Raw genomic sequence first — 18,541 nt, forward strand, 5'->3', positions numbered from 1 at the left:
TATCCACTTACCCTGGAACTGACCTTTCAAATTCCTAAGCAAATCAAGTGTTTGGAGCTTTTTCTCTTCTTCTGGAAAACCATATACACCAGAAAGACACCACTGTTGTTCCCATTCATCATTAATCACCGCACTTATATGGTTAGGAGAGCAAGATAAGAGTGTTACATCAAGATTACTTTTCCACAGCAACGCCACTCCACCTGACCTCCTAATATTTCCACCTGAGCAACTCATAGCAAAGCAACAATCGAAAACAGTAGAACTTTTGATTCCTTCAAACTCAGAAACGTAACTTCTAGTCTCCATTAAGAAGACAATTTGGGGTTTTGCTTTAAAAGAGAGCCTTGACAAGGCCCTAACTGTCGTAGAACCCCTTAATCCACGACAGTTCCACGCTAGTATTTTCATGGCTGTCGGCGGGGCTGGTCTCCAGCCTCCACCGTTTGAATATCACAAAGTTTCTTCGAAGGGACATCACCTTCACTGTCATCTAGCACCATAGGATCATCCATGAGACAAAACTTCCTCTTTGATACCTCAGTTGATGGCGTTTTTGGGAGGACTGATTTGTGTTCCCTGGCCTTCTTCTTCCACTTTCGCCCAGGGCTTTTAGCTACTTCTCGCTTCTCCGCCTTACTCCCCAGCACCAAGGTTTCCTCTAGTCCAACCAACACAGATTCCTCCTCAACACTTTGTCCAAACTCAATCTGGGCAACTGGTAACATGATCTCCTTTTGGGGCCCTTCATTATTAACAGCTTCCTCCACATTTTCCTCAGAAGATGGACACCCATTCGCGCTCGCCTCCTCTGACTCCTTACTGAGAACATTCTCCACCAGGGTGTCAGCTGAGAGACTCTTCTGCTGTCCAGAGATTGCAGCAAAATCTGGGTTCACCTCCCCCATTACCTGGGTAGTCAAAGTCATAGTGCCACTGTCAGTTGTTGCATTTTGCTTCACCATCACCTTGGCTAAATTAGATACCAGAGCATCAACCGAAGTCTCAGGTTCCTCACCATTCCCATTCTCACTTCTTGTAGAGCCTGTAGCTACATTCATCTCCTGCACGATCACCCCTGGGTTTTTAATCCCTGTAGGTGAGACTTCCCCTCTGATTCCAGATACCACATTGGACCGCAGAGGTGGAGCTCTGATCCAGGCTCCATATGGAAGATCCTGAGGACCATCATCATCCTCATCTCCAGCGAAACTTTCGCAGTCTTTGAGAACATGATCAATCCCCCCACACACATAGCAAAAGTTTCCTAAACGTTCGTACTGGAACCACACCTTCACTGGTTCCCTTCCTGGTCTGGCGATGACTGTGCCCCTTCGAAGAGGGCATGAGATCTTGACCCAAGATCTAAATCGGAGAAAGGATCCAAGTCTATTGTCTTCATTTTTGTCCCAAGCTATGTAGCCTCCGAGGGAATCACCTATTGATTTCGCCACCGACTCCTTACGAAGTGCCAGAGGTAAATCATTGACCCTAACCCAGAACGGAATCCGATCTAGAGTCACTTCCGAGGGGTGCTGCTGCGGATCTAGTATCTGGAGTGCAATCAGGAACCGGTCAAAAGACCATGGGCTGTTTTTCAAGACCCAATCACGATCACGCTCCTCAAAGAAGCGAATGGTGAACAGATTTTTCCCAACTTCTCTGATTTCAACCCCGTTCTTAACTTTCCAGATCTGAGCCATGGTGGTTTTGAAAGCGCGAACATTGAATCTCTGTTGTGTGACCACTCTTCCCACGAGCCAATACTCTGATGGACGGTTGGATTCATCTTCTTCACTTATTTCCGAGACCAGAAGTGGCTCTGCTTCTTCACCCGTTAAAACAAAGTTTGGACCTCGATCCATTGCATAAGACGAGAAAATAAAGGAAAAAAAGAGTCTGACAAGCTCAGAAAATGATGTTTGACTAAACGCAGAGAAAATCTGACAAAAAATGGCAGATCAGAGCCCACGTAGGGTAGGAAGACCAAGAGTAGACTTGGAGGAGACTCTCACTACGTCACCCTACTAGAAACCCTAGCAGAGCGTAGGAGAGAGAAAAAAAACAGGTTTGTCTCTGGTTTGTTATACTATGTATCTATGTAAAATTCAAATGAACACTTTCATTTCAAATATCCTTTTATTCTGTATTCTTAAAATAACCAACAAAATCGTTGTATTTCCTTATCTTAATTTGGATAACATATTAAAAAAAACCGTTAAAAAGAAAAAAAGATAGTAACACATATTTTTTATTTTTTTAATTAATTCCCCCAAAAAAAATATAAAAAAAATAGTTGCTTAGGAAGCAAGTACATACCATATATAAAAGATAAAACTCTCATCTAATCTAACCGTTTTTTTTTTAATATCTAATCTAAACCGTTAAAATGTTGACTTATCACAAAAGTTAGAATTAGAAGATCAATTTATCCATTAATTGATATACTTATCCTAATCTTAATCACTCTAATCACTATATAAACTCCTCTAATCAGCTCCAATTTCATTCTCATTCCCTATTAGATTCTTCTTCTTTCTTCTTGAAATTCTTCGATTCAATCCCTCTGCAATTCCGAGAAAACCATGGCCTCCAACAACGCTCTCCCCTCCACCGGCACCGGCCTCATCGTCAGCTTCGGCGAGATGCTAATCGACTTCGTCCCCACCGTCTCCGGCGTCTCCCTCGCCGAGGCTCCCGGCTTCCTCAAAGCCCCCGGCGGCGCTCCCGCCAACGTCGCAATCGCCGTCACCAGGCTCGGCGGCAAGGCCGCCTTCGTCGGAAAACTTGGCGACGATGAGTTCGGCCACATGCTCGCCGGAATCTTGAAGGAGAACGACGTCGTTGCCGACGGTATCAGCTTCGATCACGGCGCGCGGACCGCCCTCGCCTTCGTCACGCTAAAAGCCGACGGCGAGCGCGAGTTCATGTTCTACAGGAATCCCAGCGCCGACATGCTCCTCACGCCGGAAGATCTCAATCTTGAACTCATCAGATCTGTGAGTAATTCTTAACTTTCTCGGGAAAATCTCTTTGTTTTTTCTTTCGTTCTCAGTTTTCCCGGAAAATTTGAAACTGTAGTGTAGTGTTTTCCTTTTCCGTTACATGGATAATGATGGATATTGCTGAGTCAGCTTGAATGGGTGGGTCCATGTGCAGATTCATTGACACGAATTTCTTGCATAGCAAGTTGCCAAATATATAATTACTGCTTAGAATTAAAACAAAAATATTTTTTTACCTTCCAATTTATTAAAAATATTTTTTATACCCATAATTATTAATCTTCATTATAGAATCCTTTAGAATCTGAATATTCAAATTTTTGTATGATTATTTAGTATATGATTTTAGTTGAGATCTTAGGCCTGACCCGCGTTAGGTTTTGAAATTTTGAATTTGGATGGTGGAAATAGTGATGTAAAACTCTTTTTGTAGGATTCTTTAACTTGTATTATAACTAAATCAAATTCTAAAAAAATAAGATGGTGAAATATGATGGAGTGATTTTTGGGACATTGTACATAAATTTGATCGAGTGATATTGTGTATTAAATTATTGTTCTAATGGAGCAAACAAAAAAAATTGAGTAGTAAATTTTCCTCCTTTAATGAGTGGTTGATTGATTCTTCTTAGAAAAGGAATACAAAGATATTTTTTCCTTGAAAGAGAATACAGGATATTATATGAACTATTATTTATTTGTATTATTTAATCTTAGAGAAAAGAGAATTTGAATAAACAAAGCCTTGGAGGGGGAAAAGAGAATTTGTCTATTTGTACTGCATTATTCGTTTCTAGAATAGAATTTGTCTGGTGTACTGCATTATTGTTTCTTGTCCTATAGACTAAAATATCATGTTTTGTTTTTATTTCCAAAGACTAACTTGAATATCAGAGAATATTAAAGGTTTTTGTTTTTTATGATGTTGAAAATATTCATTAGTAAAATGAATAATATCATGTTTGAATTTCAAAATCTGCTTATAGAAATTTGGATTTTATGATCAATTTTCTAAATTGTTCTTCAACTTTGATTGTATTTACTTTTGATGTGGAGTAACTGAGTAGTGAAACTGGACTTGTCAGGCAAAAGTGTTCCACTATGGATCCATAAGCTTGATAGTGGAGCCATGCAGATCAGCTCACCTGAAGGCAATGGAAGTTGCCAAGGAGGCAGGGTGCCTTCTCTCTTATGATCCGAACCTCCGGCTACCCTTGTGGCCCTCGGCGGAGGAAGCCCGGAAGCAAATACTCAGCATATGGGACAAGGCTGATGTGATCAAGGTCAGTGATGTGGAGCTGGAATTCCTAACAGGGAGTGACAAAATTGATGACGCCTCTGCTCTCTCCCTGTGGCACCCAAATTTGAAGTTACTCCTGGTAACTCTTGGTGAAAATGGCTCCAGATACTATACCAAGGTAAAAACCATTGCATCAATCAACTTCTGATAGTAAAAATTAGTTTCTACTTATGCTAATCAACCTTGTTGTTTAATCATGTGTTGAAATTCAAGTGTGGCCCGCTAAATTGGAAGTACAAAATTGGAAGTGGTACATATATAAACCGGTGAACCTCACATGTGTTATTACTTGGTTCATTTTGTAATAATTTTTCTCCTTTTTCTTTTCTGCTCAAACCAGAATTTCCATGGATCAGTGGAGGCTTTCAGTGTCAACACAGTTGATACAACTGGCGCTGGTGATTCCTTTGTTGGCGCTCTGCTGTGCAAGATTGTAGATGATCAATCCATACTTGAAGTGAGTGCTTAATTAACTACTTAATTAAGAAACTTTCACATTAATTAGTACCCTCTTTTTTCTCATTTTTTTAGTGATTGATTTGCTTTATCATGTTTGACATTGCAGGATGAACCAAGATTAAGGGAAGTGCTTAAGTTTGCAAATGCTTGTGGAGCAATTACAACCACTAAGAAGGGTGCTATTCCAGCTCTCCCCACAGAGGCTGATGCTCTCAACCTGATCAAGGAGGCATAGAAATTTCGTGCTAGGCAGCTAGTATATAGATTAGATGAGAACAATTAGTTATAATGATAGTTTGGGAACATTTTTATTAGATGTGTAAATGTGATGATACCAATCTTCATCACTTGGTTTTGACTTGCTAAGTTGTTATCTCTTTCAGTTTTTTGTTTACTTTCTGCATTTTTGATCAGTTGCTAATGTTGTTCTCTTCCAAGTTTTATTTTTGGTCAATCTCTTCCAAATTTTGAGAAAGTGGTTGAATAAAAATTTCAGTCCTGATTAGCTCGGCCCACAACTGTGTGCACGTGGTAAGTTTAGTATGTTGATTAACAACCATGTAGAGTTTTTACATCAATTTTTTTTTTCTCCATAGGAAGATATAGTTTTTACATCAATTTTAATCTCTCTAATTTTTTTAATTAGATTTAGTCATTCTTCTTCCACTTTCATCTTCTTCCGCTTCTCCCCTCTTTCTCTTGCTCCATAGCTCAAACCAAATGAAGAAATGAAAAAGATTCATAAAATATGTATAATGCCTACTTTTGGACGACACCCAACTTTTATAATTAAATGTCATCCAAATTTCATAGCTCCTTTTAATTACAAACTAAAAACCATACGTTTTTTTCTTCTCAATTAAACAATATCTCAACATGTTTGATCAGAAGACCTGCAAGTCTCACAAGTCACAATCAATGACAATGTCCACTCATTTCATGATGTCCCAAACAAAACACAAGAACCCAATAACATTTTTTTTTTTGAAAGAGACCCTTAAAAAATAAAAATTAATAAGAGTGATGTAGAAGAAACTTAAAAATTAAAAGATTTTAAAGTTGCATTAAAAATTGATTTTATTTTAATAGACTCTTTTTTTTTTGTCAATATTTTAATAGACCCTATATAATCTAGATTAGTGTTTTTTACTTTGGTCAATGGATATTGGTTACCACTTACCATAATAGTAGCACAGGCCCAAAGGACACAGACAAAGTAACAACGGTGAAGATGACCGACCTACTGAGATTGTCGTTGCCGCCGAAATCAAAACCCAATGAAGCTCCTCCGCGTTTCCGCCACCCTCAAAACCCTTCGCCGCCACATGCTCCGCGGCTTCGCCGCCGCTGGGAACATAGAATCAGTATCGGAGCCCATCACGATGATAGCAGCGAAGAAGGGTTTGCAGCCAAATTTGGTTTCGATGAATGCGGTTATTCAGGGTTTGTGCGTGGAAAGGAGGAAAGAAGAAGCTGAGGCGGTGTTTGAGGAGATGAAACGGAAGGGTTTGGCACCTGATGAGAAGACTTACTCGTCTCTCTTTCATTTGTTCTGCGACTGGGGTTTTTATGCGTCCTATTGGAGTGAGAAAGCTGATAAGGTTTTGAGTGAAATGATTGATAGCGGGTTTTCACCCTCGGTTGTTGAATACAACAAGCTTATTCATTCATACTGCAGTTGGGGTTGGGAAGAGGGGGTTGAGAAGGCTGTGGAGATTTTGAGAAGCATGCCTGAGAGGGGTTTGTCCCCTGATGCTGAAAGTTATAGCAATGTTATTTCTAAGTTTGGCCAAATTTGGGAGCTGGAGAAGGCATTTGAAATCAAGAAGGAGATGGTTGACAAGGGCTTCTTGCCTTGTGTATCATTTCGAGGCTTATAGACCGCCTGTGCTGGATCCCGCAGGCGCAGCCAAGACTGTTAGAAGCTTTTGATCTCTTCCGAGAGATGCTGCGAAGGGGTGTGTTGCCAAAGGAGTATACTTATTATAATTTGATGTATGCTTATTGTGAAAAAGGTGAATTCAGTAAGGCTTTTCATATGCATGAGGAAATGATACACAAGGGTTTTTTGCCTGATTTTTTTACTAGATTTTCACCGTCTCTTGTTACTTGCAATGCGCTTATTCATGGACTTAGCTTTTTCGGGAGGGCTGAGGAGGCTCTGGAGATTTTGAGGGGCATGCCTGAGATGGGTTTGTTCCCTGATACTGTTAGTTATACTGCCGTTGTATCTGGGTTTTGCCAAATCGGAGAGCTAAGGAAGGCGTATGATTTGAAGATGGAGATGGATGAAATGCTGACGAGTGATACGTCGGATGTCCGGCCCCTGTCTGGAGACGTGTTACGTTCACTTATTACCGAAGAAGGCGACCTGTTGGATGAGGTTAATTATACTAGTGTGATAAATGCTTATTGTGCTGATGGTGAAGTGGTTAAGGCTGAGAAATTGCTTGATGAATTGACACACTATGATGTGCGACGGTGTGTTATCTATGATGTGTTTGTTAATGGACTTGATAAGAAAGCTAGGACAAAAGAAGCTAAGGAGATGCTCCTGGGCTGGGTTTTTTATATGTGGTGGAGTACTTGGCCAACTTTAACATTTGATACTCTGATAGAGAACTGCAGTAATAATGAATTTAAGAGTTTGGTAGAGCTTGTCAAAGGTCTACGGACGAGGGATTTAGAGAATGCGGCAGCCAGTGTTATGAACACAGTGTTTCAGTGGAATTATAAGCCAGATGGAGCAGTTTATAATTTCTTAATTGTTGAACATTGTAGATGTAAAAATGTTGATAAGGCGTATAATATGTACACGGAGATGGTGCATTATGGTATTGCTCCTCATATGTTCTCTGTACTTGCTCTTATCCATGTTCTATATTGTGATGATAGGTACAATGAGATGAGCTGGGTAATTCAAAACACATTGAGGAGCAGTAACCTCAATGATTCTGAGCTACATAAACTACTTAATGAAATTGGCATCAGTAAAGGTAAATTTAAAGAAGATGCTCTTTTCAATGTGCTAGCTGAAATAGCCATGGATGGCCTGTTACTTAATGGTGGAAAGTGTTCATATGCTCCAACAAGAGCCTAATATCTTAAGTTTTGCTTGTTGAACTCTGTTACCATAACCTTTAAGTAGAAATTGATTTCTTTGTGTTTTTTAAATCTAAAGGTCTTTCTTACAGTTGCTAATTTACTTTCAGGTTCTTGGGAATCATGTTTTATAGTGCTATGATTGATTATAGAATATTTTGTTAAATTTGCGTGTACAGTTGGTCGTGTTATATAGCAGTACTTATAAACAAAGTAATGAAATTATGTCATAGGAGCACAAATTAAATATTCCATGCCTTCGTAGTCCAAATTTCCATGAAAAGCCAAAACCTTCAATAAAAAACCTGTCCTGACATGGGTGATGAAGAAAAAATCATTCTATACCCATTTGCATACGTCTATAACAACTACACCGCTGGATGGATGATGGTTACCGTGCAGTATGGTAGATAGTGGGTTTTTTACTTTTTTCCAGTACATAAGCAGGTCTACTTCAAGGGTTGCTCCAGGTCAATTTTATGGGACGAGGCTGATGTGATCAAGGTCAGTAATGTGGAGCTTGAGTTCCTAACCGGGAGTGACAAAATTGATGATGCCTCTGCTCTCTCCCTGTGGCATCCCAATTTGAAGTTGCTCCTGGTAACTCTTGGTGAAAATGGCTCCAGATACTATACCAAGGTAAAAACCATTGCATCAATCAACTTCTGATAGTAAAAATTACTTGCTACTTATGCTAATCAACTTTGTTGTTTAGTTTTATTAATTTCGTCATGTGAGTGTATGACATTTATTTATATATTACCTAAATTAAAATGATGTGTTCTAGATAGTGTGTTAGATGGTGATTTAGGCTACCCACATTCACTTCAACACAATTTCTTTTCAATACTTTCTATTTCATGGGGTGAAATTCAAGTGTCCCAGCAAATTGAAAGTGGTACTCATAGAAATTAGTGTCCCTCACGTGAATTTCAATCAGTAAAAAAGTGTTAAAATGTGTTATTACTTGTTTCATTTTGCGATAATTTTTCTCCTTTTCTGCTCAAACCAGAATTTCCATGGATCAGTGGAGGGTTTCAGTGTCAAAACCGTTGATACAACTGGTGCTGGTGATTCCTTTGTTGGTGCTCTGTTGTGCAAGATTGTTGATGATCAATCCATATTTGAAGTGAGTGCTTAATTAACCACTTAATCACATTCCCTCGTTTTCCATATTTTATTAGTGATTGATTTGCTTTATCTTGTTTGACATTGCCGGATGAACCGAGATTAAGGGAAGTGCTTAAGTTTGCAAATGCTTGTGGAGCAATTACAACCACTAAATAATGTGCAATTCCAGCTCTTCCCACACAGGCTGATGCTCTCAACCCGAGCAACGATGCATAGAAATTTAGTGCTAGTATAGATTAGATGAGAACAATTAGTTATTATGATAGTTGGTAACATTTTTACTAGATGTTAATGTGATGATACCAATCTTCATCACTTGGTTTTGACTTGCTAAGTTGTTATCTTTTTCAGTTTTTTGCTCTCTTTCTGCATTTTTGTTCAGTTGCCAATGTTGTTTCTCTTACAAGTTTTATTTTTGGTCAATTTCTTCCAAGTTTTGAGAAAGTGTTTGAATAAAATTTTGAGTCCTGATCCGCATTTTTTTAATCGTTTAATCCTTTGTTTAATTTGGAGTAAATAGTCAAGTAAGTTCTTAGAAAGATTTAACCTCATATAATTAAAATCATTCTTACTATCACCGTCAACTTAGCCCTTGTGTATAGGTTTTTGCAATTGCATCTTTTTCTCTTATATTTTCATTTTATCATTTAATTAGTTTCTTTTGATCCATTCCCCTACTTCTCCTTTTCTTTTCTTTTTTTCTGCTCAAACTATAATTTTGATGGATCAGTGGAGGCTTTCCATGTAACACAGTTAAGGCGGAACATGAGAACTTTTCACATTAATTCTAGCTCATGTATTTTTTTTAATCACATTTGATCATTCATCTTCCACCTCCATCTCCTTCCCCCTTTTTTCTCTTGCTCCATAGTTCAAACCAAATGAAGATGCGAAAAAAGTTTCATGAAATGTGTATAGTGCCAACACTTAGGTGACACTTAGCTTTTGTGGTTAAAAGTCATCCAATTTGCATACCTAATCCAATTTACATACAAAATAAAAAGCATATGTTCTATTTTATCATAGTTGTTGAGGCAAAAGACTCTCAGACTCGGTCTTGAGCAATTGCAGAACCACACATAAAGAGAGGAAAAACGAGAGAGATGGAAAAATAGGGAAAACTGTATATTCTATATTCATATTGAATGTTTTTTTTTATAAGCATATTCATATTGAATGTAATCAGTGTTATATACAGACACTAATCAAAAGCTGACTTGGCATATAGCTGACCTGGCATATAGCCACAACAACACGAAACAGACTCTTAACAAACTAAACAAATCACAACAAGTAGTTGTTATCACCCTAAACATGATTACTCTCAACACACCCCCCTTAAACAGTTTACATCAGAAACACTTCATCCCAAGTCTGTTTCTCAGCTTTTCAAAACTTTCCCTCTTCAAAGCCTTTGTAAGCACGTCTGCCACTTGCTCTTCGGACCTACAGATTTCGAGCCTCAGCTTATTCTTGCTCACCTGGTCCCTCAGAAAGTGAAACCTGGTTTTGATATGCTTGCTCCTTCCGTGAGCAACATGATTCTTGGCAAGATTAATGGCAGACTTGTTATCAACATACATCACAATAGGTCCTGCAGAATCCACTTTCAGATCATCAAGCAAAGTTTGCAACTAGAGAGCTTGACAACTCCCCGACAACTTCATTTTTTTTTAAATAGTTTAAAACTTGTTTAATTAGGATTAAATATTCTTAAATTATTTAACCTCATATAGTATTGAAAGTATACTTTATTGCAATTGCATCTATTTAATATTTTTCCTTTTATCATTCAATTGGTTTGTTTTAAATTCAAATCGATCGATGTGGACCAGGTTCTGAGAAGGGCGATGATAATGCGGGCTCCTCCAGCGGTGGCTTCGGCTGGTCAGCGTGCATCGAGGGAGATGCCCTCAGTTTAGAAGCGTCATGGAGGAAAATAATGATTACATGTTCTCTGGATACGGGTATGATTCACTTTTTACCGAAGAAGGCGGCCTGTTGAATGAGGTTAACTATACTAGTGTGATAAATGCTTATTGTGCTGATGGTGAACTGGTTAAAGCTGATAAATTGCTTGATGAATTGACAAACTTTGGTGATGTGCAAGAGCCTGTTATCTATGGTGTGTTTATTAATGGACTTGATAAGAAAGCTAGGACAAGAGAAGCTAAGGAGATGCTTCTGAGCTTGGTTTATCATAACTGTAGGGATCCTTGGTCAACTTTAATATTTGTTACTCTGATAGAGAACTGCACTAATAATGAATTTATGAGTTTGGTAGAGCTTGTCAAAGGTTTCCAGAAGAGGGATTTAGTGAATGAAGCAGCCAGTGTTTTAAACACAATGCTTCAGGGGAATTATAAGCCAGATGGAGCAGTTTATAATTTATTAATTGTTGAACATTGTAGTCTTCGTAATGTTGATAAGGCGTATAATATGTACATGGAGATGGTTCATTATGGTTTTGCTCCTCATATGTTCTCTGTACTTGCTCTTATTAAGACTCTATATTATGATGAAAGGTTCAATGAGATGAGTTGGGTAATTGAAAATACATTGAGGAGCTGTAATCTCAATGATTCTGAGCTACATCAAGTACTTAATGAAATTGGTGTCAGGAAAGGTAAATTTAAAGTAGATGCTCTTTTGAATGTGCTAGCTGAAATGGCCATGGATGGAAAGTGTTCATATGCTCCAGCAAATGCCTAATATCTTTGGTTTTGCTTGTTGAACTCTGTTACCATAAACTTTAAGTAGAAATTGTTTTTTTTTTCTTTTCTGTTTTTTAAAATCAAAAGTTCTTACAGTTGATAATTTACTTTCAGGTTGTTGGGAATCATGTTTTATGATTTTAGTGCTATGTGATTGATTGTTGAATATTTTGTTAAATTTATATGTAGAATTCATCCTGTTATATAGCAGTACTGGTAAACAAATTAATGAAATTATGTCATAGCAGCACAAATGAAATATTTCATGCCTTCATAGTCTAAATTTCAATGTCTAGCGTGGGTCAGTTTCATTTTTCACCGATAGATATAATATTTTTTAAATTCAATGGCCAAGATTAATTAACATTAAAAGAATTTATTTGTTAATTATATATTAATTTACTAAAACACCCCTACTTTTTTCTATTCACCCACACCATTATTTCCGGCGACATGTTAACTCCGACCACCCACCGCTTCTTCTTCCTCCACTGCTACCCTTTCTTCTCCTTCCCACTCCTCTTCATGTTGAATATATTTTGATGCAAGATCTGGAAATTTTGAAGCAAAACAGAAAGTAACAGAGATATGGAAAGTTTTAATTTGCAAAATTAGAAGTAGATTTCAGAAGCCCCTTCTCCCTCCCTCACCACCCACCCGTTCTCATTCGTGAAATTGCCATGCAGCGTAAAATGCAGTTTCTGGGTTTGTCAGATCTGAGAAAAAGTTTGCGTTTTGTTTTTGAAATTGGTCTCATCCAGTTAATTCATTGTATTTGGAAGCTTGCATCCTCAAATCGTTGATAAATTTGCAGCGTGATAATTAAGAGGGGAACCATGAAAAAAATTATTTTTGGATTGGGATTTGCATGAAGAACAACACCAATATGAACAAGAGCTAAGTCCCATGTAGTAAGCTTTAGAAAATGTACGTTTGCGGCTTTATCTGTATCAATTTGGGGTGCTATTTTGCCTGTACTCAATCTCCCATCTAGATAGATCTGAAATTTTTTGATTTAATTTTTTTTTACAGATAGGGTGAAGCCCCATTTTCTTCCTTCAGATCCCATTCACTTTTAAATCACCAATTTCTTCATGCAAATCTCAACCAAGACATAACAAAACAGAGACATTTGATTTTAGCATAACCCTCTCTCTCTCTGATTCGTTGTTTTCTGAGTTCATTGCATTGAAGAGAGACAGTAAGACAGTAATTGTAGTACCGTAGGTCAGTTACGAAACAACCCACGGTAGACGCAGCCCTAAATTTCCATGAAAAGCTAAATCCTTCAATATAAAACTGTCCTTGCAGCACAAATGAAATATTACTATCCTTCCTTTTTTATGAAAAAACTGATAGCTTTTCTTTATGGATACCTTTTGAGCTTGGTGACAACTATTTATAGCAAGGCTAAGACACTTTTTGGTGCACAACACACTAATGGCTTTTCTTTATGGGTACTGCTTCTTCTTGGCTTGGGGTGTCATTTTTTATTTATTAAGTTCATGCCAGAATCTTTGGAGAGTGGTTAGGAAGCCATGAAATTTTTGCATGGATTCTTCTTTACATTGATGATGTGGGCTTTTTGTGTATTTAGAATTCCACATGGAAAGAACTGGAGTATGCTATTGGTTAAACATTGATGAGATGCCAACAAGAGAGTTAGGTGGTTTGCTGCTCAAATTTTTTGTGCAATTGTACTTTAAACCATTACTCATGTATCGTTAAGTTAGGCATATATTGTGGTAACGTTAGGTAATCAATTTGTTTAGTTACTCATGTATTATTTACACTGCCCCTTATCACTATTAGTTTAGTGTTTCATAGCCATTGTGAAAACGATAGGTAATGCATACATACGAATGTGTGTATATTGTCCTATCCTATCATCCTTAAATCAATTTACCTAATTGCTGTCTTTCATTTATGTTATTCTGTTATGTCATGCTGGATTATATTGAGAAAGAGGACGTTAAAAAGTTGAAACAAAAGCAAAGGGAACGCATGTAACCAAAAAGGGAAAAATGGACATAGATTATCAAGTTTATTTTGTCCCTTACACTATACATTGTCAGCATGGTTTTTGAATTTCTAGTGTCTCTTTTCTAAACTCAATGTTTCAAACTTCCAAATGAGAATTAGGAGCTGACAAAGATTTTGGATTACCTCGTGTAACTTATCGGTCAGTTTTACACAATCTGCAGACTGCAATACAGATTCAATATGCTATACGACAAGTTCAGTATGTTTTTTCTTGAATTATGTTATAATGAGCAGTTGGATATGAACATACTGTACTACTTGCATTTCTCTAGGCTTCTTTCATTTTTAAAATTTAATTCTTGTTATAATTGCAGCTTGTGAAAAATATTGTTTTAAATACATTAGATTTGCAATGTTCAAAGAGTGTTGGCAAGTAACCACAAATAAAAAAAAATACACTTTAGTGGTTCATCATTTGAATTCAATCTTTTGAACTCTTTTTTTCTGAAAGTTCCTATTCATGTTAATACTACACTGAATTTTTTTTTTTTGAAAGACACTGAAATATAAATATGATGAACAAGAAAGTTATCCTATACTATTTTCTCCCACAATTATTCTCAAGCATACAACTTTTAAATAGTTGATAAAAAGTTACTATAGTTAAAATATAAACAGATTTATGAATTATTCCAATTTTCATTTTTTTTTGTACCAAAAAGATCAATAAGAAATATTTTAACTGTAACTTTTATCCCTTTTTTTGGTAGATTAGAATTCATAAAACAACAGGAACAAGCAACAAAAGAAACAAAATAGCGCTTCTCCAAAAGATGGGAAACCTCACTAGGTGGAGTGGACCAATACTTCATCTCAACCCTCTCCCTAAGCCCCTTGTTGTGCTAATGCCTCTGCCACCTTATTACAATCTTAAGAGACATGCTGGAAAATAATCTCTCAATCCCGTTGAATTAAGCTCCTAGGTTCATCCAGACAAGGAGCACAAGAATGAAGGTTAAGAGAGCTATTTAGAGTAAGGCCATTAACAACATCCAAACAATCAAATTCACAAACTAGCTTGTGCACGCCTATATTCCAAGCGAAAGTGAGCCCTCAGATAACAACTAACTATTCCGCCAAATAAAACATCTCATTTGCCTTCAAAGCTAGAAAACCGCATGATCCAAGTTCCGCTATGATTACGCATCAAACCACCCACGCCTATACCTGAGTCTTTCATGTTATAGCTCTCATCCGTGTTCAACTTTAACTGACTAGTATCAGGAGCTGTCCAACAACCCTAACCTGCGCCTATAAGGTAACATCCATAACAAGAGCATGTGCTGAAATATCACGCATAATACTATGTTGGGCGAAACTGAAAGACCAATCATCAGTGCTCAACACCATATTATTTCAAATATTTTTTTTTTGGAAAATCATTGGGAATCAACCACATGATACCCTCGCTCCCAGGAAAGCGTCAAAGGCCGACTTAGAAGATCAAATAAGAGAAGCATATAAGTGACAAGATGAAGACACATACTTAACAAGAGACACTGCATGCATGAAATCATATTGACAATCAACCACATCCACATGATACCCTCGCTCCCAGGCAAGCGTCAAACCATGAAAAAGAGCTTGCAATTCTTGATGGAGAATGCAAGCCTCGTTCAAGTACCCAAAGAAGCCACCCTTCCACTGTCCCTGATTACTGCGAAAACAACAACCAAATCCGCACGACCCGGAACTCCCCTAACACTACCATCAACATTCAGCTCAATGCAATTGGGTAGACTAGGAACCCACCGAACGAGCCTTGGAACCGGTTGGGGAGAATCTGTCGCAACAACAAATCCACAAACCAGGTCTGTATTCTCCATACACCAGGTATTGCACACCCTCCACACCCACCAAAAGGTGGTTGTCGCACAAGGATCAGAGTCAAACAACAAGTCGAGTCCATCGACGCAAACATGGCTCCACCGTGTCAAATCCCATACGCTACTAAGTGCATTGCTCTAATATGAATTTTTTCTCTTTAAATTTATCAAATATGTTCATAAATTGTTTAGTAGTATATTATACGTGGATTTGTGGGATTTCAGGTTCTAAAAATGTAAAATTACTACAATTTATACAATATGATTCATTCGGTGTCGCACTTTAAAGTGTGATGGTCGCATTTTAAAGTGCGAAAAAAATGGAGAAGACGAGGAAAAGGTTGCTTACCCGTCTATGACAAGCGAAAAGGAAATGGATAGTGAGTGGTGAATAGCAACGAGCGGCGGCGAATGAACAATGCTTGCAGGGAGAACAAGAAGCGAGTAGGGAGGAAGGAGGGAGAAGTAGATCTAGTTTTTGTTAGGAGTGGGCGTCTGCTAGCCTATCTATTTATAAGTGAGTCTCTGCTTGCCTCCTTCTTACTATAGAGGTGTTACTAGTGTTTTTTACCTGTGCGTTGCACGGGAAATATGTCTATTGTATTTGATACATTAATACTTTGATTATTAAAAATATATTAAACAACGAATGAAATAGAAAAGTCAGAATTGATGAGTAAAGTGGACATAAAGGCTTCTCTTCTAAGCCCGATTGAGACCAAGAGGAACTCGTTTCACATTCTTCGTAAATATGAAGACGATAACACAAATCATAGATATAAGGAATTATCAACATATTAATCTTAAAAAAAAATTAATGTGATAGTAGCACAAATCAGGATTGTGTAAGATATATCATAAAGTATAACATTATTGTGTTTATTCCAACTAAGTAGGGATGACAATGGGTAGGTACTATAGTACCATCTCCATACCCGCGTTTTTAAAAATTACATGTACCCGTCTCCATACTCACGTGGGTAGCAACTCAAAGCTCTCCACCTTTAGACAATTCAATGTCATTACAGGAAGCTATCCATCTTTGCCAAAATCTAAATCTATGGATGACAATGGGTCTCAAAATCATAGGGTACCCGCAAAAAATACCCACTATGGGTAGGTAAAAAACCGCTAAATGGGTATGAGGTTGAGTATAGATAATTACCCGTAAAAAATAGAGGGTATGGGTGCGGGTATGGGCACTATAGTACCCAACCGGCCCATATCCGCACACACATGTTATCATTATTATTATTATTATTATTATTATTATTATTATTATTATTTGGGAATATATTAACAAATTAACTTAAGCTATAGCTTTCAAACTCACTCTTTTAAAAAAAAGTTTAGGATATATTAATTAACTAGTACTTTTACCCGTGCGATGCACGGGATCTTCTTTTTAGTTTATTGCGTCTTTAAAAAAATATGTATTGTATTTATTATGTTTGTTAAAGGAAAATTTAAGGATTTAAAAAATTAATTATATATATAAGAAAAGATTTTTTTTTGTTGATAAATGTGTTTGTTTATATTTTGTAAAAACGTAATCATTTTATTTATGTGGTTTTTACCCCTATTTTACAAAATGCTACATTATTTAATTTTCTCCTATAGAAAAATTTAAAAATTTTTGAAGTCATTTTTAACTTAAATTTTTATCAATTTGTATTATTGTTTATTATATTTATATTTTTTCAATTAATTTGTACTTATTCGCTAAATGGGTATGAGGTTGAGTATAGATAATTACCCGTAAAAAATAGAGGGTATGGGTGCGGGTATGGGCACTATAGTACCCAACCGGCCCATATCCGCACACACATGTTATCATTATTATTATTATTATTATTATTATTATTATTATTATTATTATTATTTGGGAATATATTAACAAATTAACTTAAGCTATAGCTTTCAAACTCACTCTTTTAAAAAAAAGTTTAGGATATATTAATTAACTAGTACTTTTACCCGTGCGATGCACGGGATCTTCTTTTTAGTTTATTGCGTCTTTAAAAAAATATGTATTGTATTTATTATGTTTGTTAAAGGAAAATTTAAGGATTTAAAAAATTAATTATATATATAAGAAAAGATTTTTTTTTGTTGATAAATGTGTTTGTTTATATTTTGTAAAAACGTAATCATTTTATTTATGTGGTTTTTACCCCTATTTTACAAAATGCTACATTATTTAATTTTCTCCTATAGAAAAATTTAAAAATTTTTGAAGTCATTTTTAACTTAAATTTTTATCAATTTGTATTATTGTTTATTATATTTATATTTTTTCAATTAATTTGTACTTATTTGAATTATGTTTTTTTTTTCTTACATTAATTTGTACTTATTTGAATTATGTTTTTTTTTTCTTACAAAGAAAATGTAGTACCATGAAAATAATACAAATTTGAGCTATATGAAGTACCATGTAAATATATCCTTGTGGGTTTAAAAAAATATTAAAATGCTTTCATTTTTTTCTCTTTAAACATTGTATGATACAGAAATTGAATTCTACAGAAATTGTAAGACTTCAACAGTGACCAAAGCTTCTTTCAACCGTGCAACCAATCCACCTGATTCGGGAATAGAAAATTTTTCGTTCCCCACAGACGGTGCCAAATGTTCTTGCCATGAACATTGAGAAATGGTATAGCCCCTAGAGTAGAGAGATTGCACTTAGAGTGATAAAGTTAGAGAGAAAATAACTGAATTTCTTGTGTGTATTGAGCAAATGAGCCAAAAGTTCTCTACAAACGGTAACCGCTCCCTATTTATAGGGTGAGAGCTGGGCCTGATAAATGTAACTGCCTCTGTTGGGCCGGTTGGGCCTTGCTGGAGGAGGCCCAATTCCCAGGCTAGGCGACAGCCGCTTAGCGGGCAACCCCTGGACGTAAGTCCAATATTCACAATTCAAAATTAATTATATGCTATTATCTAAATAAGAGTACC

General features: G+C 36.7%; 3 protein-coding genes across 5 annotated transcripts; all 3 read left to right on the forward strand.

Annotated features, from left to right (window-relative positions):
* The first annotated feature begins 2,467 nt into the window (after positions 1–2,467).
* On the forward strand, positions 2,468–5,185 carry LOC130747375 (fructokinase-2-like). Its single transcript, XM_057600309.1, has 4 exons — positions 2,468–2,999; positions 4,091–4,423; positions 4,646–4,762; positions 4,871–5,185. Exons 1-4 carry the CDS (start codon positions 2,586–2,588, stop codon positions 4,997–4,999), a joined length of 993 nt encoding a protein of 330 aa, XP_057456292.1. The 5' UTR covers positions 2,468–2,585; the 3' UTR covers positions 5,000–5,185.
* Positions 5,186–5,934: 749 nt separating this feature from the next.
* On the forward strand, positions 5,935–11,531 carry LOC130747374 (pentatricopeptide repeat-containing protein At5g39710-like). 3 transcript variants are annotated; one of them, XM_057600306.1, is made up of 3 exons: positions 5,935–8,505; positions 8,879–8,995; positions 10,833–11,531. In XM_057600306.1, exon 1 carries the CDS (start codon positions 6,710–6,712, stop codon positions 7,862–7,864), a length of 1,155 nt encoding a protein of 384 aa, XP_057456289.1. In that variant the 5' UTR covers positions 5,935–6,709; the 3' UTR covers positions 7,865–8,505; positions 8,879–8,995; positions 10,833–11,531. The 3 variants fall into 3 exon arrangements, with proteins under 3 accessions (XP_057456289.1, XP_057456290.1, XP_057456291.1); XM_057600307.1 differs by lacking the exon at positions 10,833–11,531 and adding an exon at positions 9,096–10,799; XM_057600308.1 differs by lacking the exon at positions 10,833–11,531 and adding an exon at positions 9,102–10,799.
* On the forward strand, positions 10,927–11,709 carry LOC130745011 (pentatricopeptide repeat-containing protein At5g39710-like). The gene has a single exon (XM_057597163.1). It carries the CDS (start codon positions 10,927–10,929, stop codon positions 11,707–11,709), a length of 783 nt encoding a protein of 260 aa, XP_057453146.1.
* The last annotated feature ends 6,832 nt before the right edge of the window (positions 11,710–18,541 follow it).

Source organism: Lotus japonicus, chromosome 3, assembly GCF_012489685.1.
Source record: "Lotus japonicus ecotype B-129 chromosome 3, LjGifu_v1.2".
Lineage (NCBI taxonomy): Eukaryota > Viridiplantae > Streptophyta > Magnoliopsida > Fabales > Fabaceae > Lotus > Lotus japonicus.